Source organism: Galleria mellonella, unplaced genomic scaffold (assembly GCF_026898425.1).
Source record: "Galleria mellonella isolate WM207_F2 unplaced genomic scaffold, CSIRO_AGI_GalMel_v1 utg9223, whole genome shotgun sequence".
NCBI classification, from domain to species: Eukaryota; Metazoa; Arthropoda; class Insecta; order Lepidoptera; family Pyralidae; genus Galleria; species Galleria mellonella.
The window spans coordinates 214,901-223,295 of record NW_026442175.1 but is presented as its reverse complement, the minus strand read 5'-3'; the positions used below and the strand labels follow the sequence as shown (position 1 = coordinate 223,295).

The window sequence follows — 8,395 nt, the reverse complement described above, 5'->3', positions numbered from 1 at the left end:
TGTCTATTTTGTATATATATATATATATATATATATATATATATATATCATAGATATTTAAGTACGGAACTCTCTGTGTGTGTTCAACTCACACCTGACCGGATTTTTCACTATTCGTAACTTGCATAAACTTTGTTCCTACAGGATTCTGTCTGAAAAACAAAGTCTGCAATGTAAGTTCCTCTATTATAAACTTACGCATTATTGAAGAATCGACTTACCCTGATGTAAATTGAGATGAAAATTCAAAAGAGCACTTAGTTTTAAACCGGAATCGGGCCACTTCAAGTATTAATTGCTTTTGGTGGCTCATTGTGATTCAAGCCCGAGAGAGAGAGATGCAAATTGCGCTAAACTTTCCAACTGTTCCACTTTTCTAACGGGAATGTAGGAACTTTCATGAAAAACAACACGAGTAGAATAGAAAAAAACAGTTTGCAATAATTCTTTCTGTTTCCCTTTTACGAGAAATTCTCAGTAGGTTGATACGTGTAACAAACGTAGGATGTCCGTGGGCGAAAATTGCCTCGTATGCCCCGGACTTTAAATTCAATAAAAGATTATCTTTTATACATTGTAATCGTCTCATAATAAAACTATACTAAAATGGCAAACAAGCATTCAGCTCACGTGAACGTTTGCGATATCAGGTGCAACACAACCTTAAAGAAACCATTTTACTTATTTCTTGTTGAAGAACCTTACATTGTAGTCTCTTGAAAAAATCTTGGCACAGTACTTATTGCATAACCTGAGCGTCTATGGGAGGAAAAACCTTTAAAACTGCGCTGTCGCTACAAAATATTGGCTCAAGTATATGGGAGTGAAAACCCTCAATGACGAACAGCAGCTTTCCTATTGTTAATTTTGTCTCTTTAATTATTGTAATAACGATTTAATTAAGTAATATTGTCGTTGTATTTCTAATGGAGTGGACATTCAGTTAATAAGTTTGGTTATTGACAGAATTCGTTTATGATAATTCATTTTATAATTATATCAGACATATTCAATCACTACTGAGCAGAATAATCCAACGAGAAATGTATTTTTTTTTTTATAATTGTTTTTATAATTGTTTTTTTAAAAAATAGTCAATTTAACAATAAGTAAAATTTAACGTAGTAATTGTATTATTAACAAATTTTTTTTTCAATACTATTTAAAAATAGTTCACACTCATTTTTTTACAGCTCATATCTGTATTTAATATATAGTAGCGTAAGTGAAAATCTTTTCCACCTTATTTAAATGTCTGCGAAAATTTAACATAGAAAAAAAAATATTCACAATTATATTATTTGCAGGATGGATTACATTGTAATATTATACTTTAATATTATCTGTGCGGAATATCAATATACGGCTATAATTAAGGAAAGCGTCACTATTTTGTAGGCTTAACACCTTGTAAGCCAACCGCAAAACCAAAAGGGAACAACCCAAAAACAAAATACACAATGCAAAAATTTTGCATCTTCATATTTAAATAAGTACCTGTGAGGCCACAAAGCCACCGCCGTGTTTCAAGGAAACCACTTTTTCTCCCAGCGCTTTATCGTATTATTAAAATAAATATTTTAAATAACGAGCAGCGAGATTGAGGTTTGTAAAGAGGGCGCTTTGCGGCCGCATTCGTTTGTCGCGCGCACAGAAATTGTTTTTGTTTCATACGGAATTAAATATCCACATGGTTTTTGTTATTTTATTTTTCAAATTTAATTTATTGCGATGCTTCAAACATATATCGTAATAAATTGTACCGCGTCTAAAATCGCTTTTATTAAAAAAAATAATTTTAACAAACTAAAGTTGATATTATTATATAACTAACACAATTTCCCTCCACATAACTGATATGTATGTACATTAATACTGGCATTCTTCGAATAACAACACTAACAACTAATTATAAATAGTCTCCCAAAGCACCACATCGAGGCAGCATACCCAAGATATTAGCAGGTATTACCTCTTTGGATTGCTAAACTTATCTTTTGCGCAAAGTAGCTACCAGCTCTCGCATCGCGCCTCATCGTTGTTACTGGTGATCCGAGTTACGTATTCATTTATCCATTCACATTTATGTTGTAAACTCAACTTGTATGTGAAGAAAGCAACAGCTGTGTTCCTCGCTCGTTCTTCTAAACTGAAATTTTATTCTGAAATGTGCGGTAGATTCATACGAGTAAATAAATTACTATTAAAAAATGCTTATAACTAAGACCACTTGAATAAAAAATATTTAAATTTTTTTATAAAATCATGTACCCTGACTGACTATCGACGCATAGTCAAAACTATATTTAAAAAGCTGTTTGGAAAACATCTACTAAGAAAGGATTTTTAGAATTTAAAATGGAATCACGACATTCCACGTGCTAAGCCGAGGGTAACAGCTGGTACACAATAAACTTGCATCTAATTTCCGATTATATTCTCTTGTTTTCCTACGAATAATAGATATTACAGATAATTCCCATACAACAGCGATGGCGGGCTTATTATATATGTGATAAACAATAACTGTGATCGTCACGCACATAAAGTGATATTTTAGTAGGTGTACTATGACATAACCGCTCGTTTTCACCACACTATACTTATGTGTTTTGCTGCTGAGACTATGCGACATTGGATTAGAATGGATAGTCTTTTGTTTTATGATAATTAAATCGGCAAATAAGTTGACTGCCCACCTGATAGAAAATAGCATCCGTCATCTATAAACACGTACATTATATTGGCATCACAGAATACACTAATATACCTAGGGGTACATTAGTGTATTCTGTGATGTACTAGGGTACATGTACAACGTATCTGATGCCATTCCACAGAACTACGGTGTTACACTTCAGTATTAGTTATATAAACTGGAAGAAATCTCTTTTAGAGATAAGTTTACCATTGCTCACAAAGTCTCTGATAATAATGTTTACTGTATCTTTGAGTACAATAGGGATTATTTATGATTATAAATGTAAAAGTAAATTGGTTTATTTGTTCCATTTAACGCCTTAAATAATAATCACTATGAAATTTGGCATACACGTACCATATAAAAAGAAGAAAAGTATAAACGGACGCAAGTTAAAACTAATATATAATAAAATTAACGTCTATCTGTATGTCCATATTATGCCTATCGTCGATTCGTCATAACCCTCCCAAGCCGCACCCTCCCTATTCTCTTATCGTCTTATTAAAATAAATATTCTGAGGATCCGTAATATTTTGGCTCGCTCCGAACTCTTTGGGAACTGTGAATCCACGAATTTTCTTGAATATAATACCTAGTTGCAAATAAAAAAATAAAAGCAAATTTCTATTAGCTTTAAAATTTTTCGTTATAAGTAACTGAATATAATTTGACTTCAATTAATTATCTAATATATAAAAAAAATATTTAATATAAATTAATCGATTCATAATTTATTTTATTTTATAAAACTTAGAATAGCAATTAAAGTTAACAACTTACTTCATAAAAAATAATAACCATTGATTAAAGTCACAATCATCACTTCATCCATTATCTGTCCACTGCTGCACATAGGCCTCTGACATACTTGTAGACTGCCAAAGGAACGGTCCTGAGCCACCTGCATCTCAATCACCTTTCTTCCCCATCAGTTGTCAGTTCTTCGAGCAATGTGACCTGCCCATCGCCACTTCAGATTGCTTATCATTTATTCCTTGATTAAAAACATGAACAACTCTAATGCTCTCACCATGGCTATATTTTAACAATAGGCGTATTTAATAGAAAAGGGAGAGGATAATAAATGCTAAAATTTTTTTCATTATGTGCACCAGTAAATTTGTAAAGTCCTTTGTTATATTAAAATATTATTCTCATTGCTATAAATATACATACCAAGTGCCTAATGTATTAGACACTCACATCATCCACAGAATTTAAATTGCTGGCGAGAATAATATCAGCAGGCGCTGGTAATTTAATATTAGTCAGCTAATAGCTAATTCTATGGACATTTAAATACTTTTATATGTATTATAAAATAAAATAATCAATAATAAATTGTTCATAATATAGTTTCTTATTATTAGTAATCGTGAATAGAAATCATTTTATTATTATAAATAGAACATTTAAAATCTCCATAATATAGTTGATCAATCATTAATCTGTCAATAGAATAATTAATTATTACATAAAATTATACACGGCAATAAATGAAATATAATAATTATTAATTCACACTGCAATTGTTTGTTGAAACTAAATAGTGATCCATAATTTGACATTATTTAACATCGGGGGATGTAGCTCAGATGGTAGAGCGCTCGCTTAGCATGCGAGAAGTACGGGGATCGATACCCTGCGCCTCCAATCCTTTTTTCACATTTTGCTTTAACTAGATATTCAATTTAAAATGTGTATTTCAATAAGTAATCCATGTTAGTCTCTATTCATAATAATTTTCCATTCGTGAATAAATATTAATAACTTCTGTCCCGTTTTTTACTTTTAATTAAATTCAAAACTTTAAGCCATATTCGTAACCAACCAGTAACAAAAAGAATCCATTATTTCAGTATGAATACATGAATATGTAAAAGCACAAGGCAGGGTTTTCGTGCATAGGTAAGTTTCACGTAATAAAATATTTTTATATTTAAATAAAAGACAAAAAATAATCCTAATATCAAATAGTTTTATTTATAACATCCAGTAATTATTTAATATACTAACGGTAAATATTTACATTACAAAATAAAAATTGTTTAATCACAATTTAATCTATTAGGTACATAATTAAGTAAATGCTTAAACCTATATAGATTGTTATCGATAATTCTGTTTATTTTGGATTTATATTAAAACGCTGGTATTCCAGTAATAGCTCTGCCTAAAATCAATGCGTGAATATCATGAGTGCCTTCATATGTGTTGACCGCCTCTAAATTCATAACGTGCCTTATAACATGGTATTCATCTGACACACCATTACCACCAAGCATGTCTCTAGCCATCCTCGCTATTTCTAAGGCTTTTCCGCAATTATTTCTTTTAATTATTGAAGTCATTTCAGGTGCCGCTTCACCTTGATCTATCAGACGTCCCACTCTTAAGCAAGCCTGGTATCCCACGTTAATCTCTATCAGCATGTCTGCTAACTTCTTCTGTATTAGCTGTTTCGATGCGAGCGGCACTCCGAATTGTTTCCTATCTAATGTGTACTGTCGGGCAATGCGCAAACACGATTCGGCCGAACCGAGAGCGCCCCAAGCGATCCCATACCGCGCGTTATTGAGACATCCAAACGGCCCCTTCAGACCTATCGCGTCGGGCAATAAACTATCCTCCGGTACAACCACTTCGTCGAGCAATATCATGCCCGTTTCCGATGCGCGCAACGAAAATTTTCCATTGATTTTGGGCGTAGCCAAACCTTTTTTGACTTGCGAACGTTCGACAATAAAACCTCTTATTTTATCTTCCTCGTTCCTTGCCCATACTATTAATATATCTGCAATGGGTGCATTTGTAATCCAGATTTTAGAGCCTGATAATGTGTAAGTTTTTGATTTCGAATCATATTTAGCTTTAGTTATTAATCCCCCTGCGTCACTGCCGAAGTTCGGTTCAGTTAGTCCAAAACAACCAATTAATTCGCCTTTAGCCATTCTCGGCAAATATTTCTGTTTTTGCTCCTCACTGCCGAAAAGATATATCGCACCCATGGCTAAACTGCTCTGTACACTCAGAGCAGATCGGTACGCAGAGTCAATACTGTCTACCTCTCTTGCGAGCAATCCATAGGTGACATAGGATACACCGGCGCATCCATAACCTTTGAAAGTACAACCAAGTACACCTAACTCTCCCATTTCCCTAAAAATTTTTTTATCAAATACTTCATTTCGATTTGCTTCGATTATCCTAGGAAGTAGTTTCTCTTGGCAATAAACTCTAAAGGTGTCCCGAATGGCCTTTTCATCGTCGTGTAATTGTCCATCTAAATTCAATGGGTCTTCCCAATTGAAAGTTACCTTAGCATTTCTTGAAATTGTGGTCGACAGAGCTCGTATATTATTATTTCGGCTTAGAACCGAAAACAAATATTTACCGGTTTGCACCACAGCCATTATATTTAAAACTATCTCTTTGTTTACAATATCAAACAATATACAACACCAGTAATAGCTATAACTTCTTGAACACAGTCTATTAAACTTCCTTGGAATTAAATTACAGTTGTAACAAATATAAAAACATCAGGATATCCAATAATGAGAATACAATTTTTGAGATTACACTGTGAGAGTATTAAGTACCTATCTACTAACCTAATGACAGTCAACTGAGCTATATTAATCGTACGTACTCTGTTACTAACTTCACTCCACTCTCTAGCAACGTGTTATCACATATATGTATTCTTAGATGCATTTATCGTCCTACTCGTTTCTACACTAACATTAATTGTTTTGTAACGTTGACTCTTATCACAAGGTAATAAGAATTAAAATAGATTGCGATACATTCTGCTTTGTAAATAAGATATAAGTATTATCAATATAAAGCAAGTAAATATGACATTTCTGACGCTATATATTACAATTAATGATAACTATTATATTGTAAAGTAACTTGATGAAAGAAAACTATTCTGTGTGTTCACAGTAAATAATGATTGATAAGACTACTGTCATACTTGTTATCGTATCGTAAACAATAATTACATTATCATAGGCTTGTAAATACATTTTCGTTAAAAATTAAATACTCTAGATAAATTATTTTTTACATTCCTAATTTATATATATAATTAATGATTCGAATTCCATTTAAAATAATAATATCGCTGTCAATTTAACAAATACCTGTCAGTCATTTACCGAACATGATACGATGTATCAAACGTAGGTATAATTAAGGTATTTTTATCTCTAAGTAACCTCTTAATTAATGTATCATTAACTAATAACTGCTTAAAAGTACTTAAACCTTCAAAAGAATTACATATACCGAAAAATAGGCAGTATTCTATTTATTGAATACACTATAATAGTAATAGACATAAATCAAAGATCATCTAACCTATCTATCATATCTACATAAATTAACTTTTTTATGCAACTTAGTATAGCAAACAAGCTGACGGTCTACCTGATGGAAAGTAGTAACCGTCGCCTATAGACACGAGGACTACCATGGACATAACAGAGTATAACTGTTTCGCCCCTGATACCTCACATGCGTTGCCATTCTTGAAGACTCAAGTGTTATTTCTTCTGTACCCTGTAAATTCACTGTCATATCCCACCCTTCAAACCGAAACAAAACCATGCAAACACATCTGCTTCACGGTAGAAACACGAATGGGACAGATGTACCCAAGCAAACAACTTTTATACAAAGTCTGCCTCTGGTTTATCTAGAATGCACTATATATACACCAAAGAATATAAGAAATAATTTTCTCTCTCCAATTTTGTATGCGGGTACGTTTACGTACATTCGATAATGTCTAATAAAACGATACTATTAATGCTCAAGTAAATCTTATTTTCCTTTCAATAAACTACAGATTACGCCACAAATATTATTGTATAACATTTTGAGATCTGTATATACATCTATCAACCTCAGCTAATAGTTCAGTATAGGGGAAAAGGGATTGTTAGTAATGGGTCTAATAATTGCTAGCAATATACCCTCACAGGTCGACCTCCACGCGGTTACTCCTGGAAACCATCATGTTTAATTCTTGACGAATTTATCTTGATGTGCCTCGTCGGTGTAAACCGATAGCGCGCACGGGGTTACCATTTCATTTTCACCCATTAAAAAAAAATCAGTATAGGTAGGTATGAACATACTTTCTCCACACCAACAAAAAATCAACGAAATCGAGCGTGCATGAAAATCTTAAATATAAACGAGTTTATATTAAAAAGTATGATCTGTGAATTTCTTATATATTATATGTATGTATAAAAATTTCAGTATGTTACGATAATTACGTCACATCTTTCGCACCACCGCTGCCCTTCATACGCTTACTGTTTTACCTAATAGTTAGCTGGTAAAGAATGCCATTTGTACAAAGTTTTATTAATGAATACATAAAAACAACTAAAGAAAAGACCACAGATAAAGCTATTTATGAAATGAGCTTAAATATTTTAATTTTATAGCACTGACCCCCGGCAAAAATGTATAGAAGTTTTACTCGTAGTAAAAATTTAACCAAACTTTTGTAGGACGGGCATAGTTAAAATAGCTTACGTGCTGCGGTAGTAGTTATTACATACTTACTCTCAAAGAGTAGAGGAACTTAGCCCAAGTTTAATATTTGCTAAGCGGGTACATAACTCAGTACAACGACAATTCAAGTTATGCAGATTATGAAATGAAGCC

General features: G+C 32.6%; 1 protein-coding gene across 1 annotated transcript; it reads right to left on the bottom strand.

Annotated features, from left to right (window-relative positions):
• Positions 1-4,662: 4,662 nt before the first annotated feature.
• LOC113520629 (glutaryl-CoA dehydrogenase, mitochondrial) lies at positions 4,663-6,362 on the bottom strand. Its single transcript, XM_026906018.3, has one exon. It carries the CDS (start codon positions 6,115-6,117, stop codon positions 4,846-4,848), a length of 1,272 nt encoding a protein of 423 aa, XP_026761819.2. The 5' UTR covers positions 6,118-6,362; the 3' UTR covers positions 4,663-4,845.
• Positions 6,363-8,395: the final 2,033 nt, after the last annotated feature.

Bases quoted from the DNA above. Each gene is read 5' to 3' on its own strand.
- LOC113520629 (XM_026906018.3), bottom strand. From the start codon at position 6,117: ATGGCTGTGGTGCAAACCGGTAAATATTTGTTTTCGGTTCTAAGCCGA.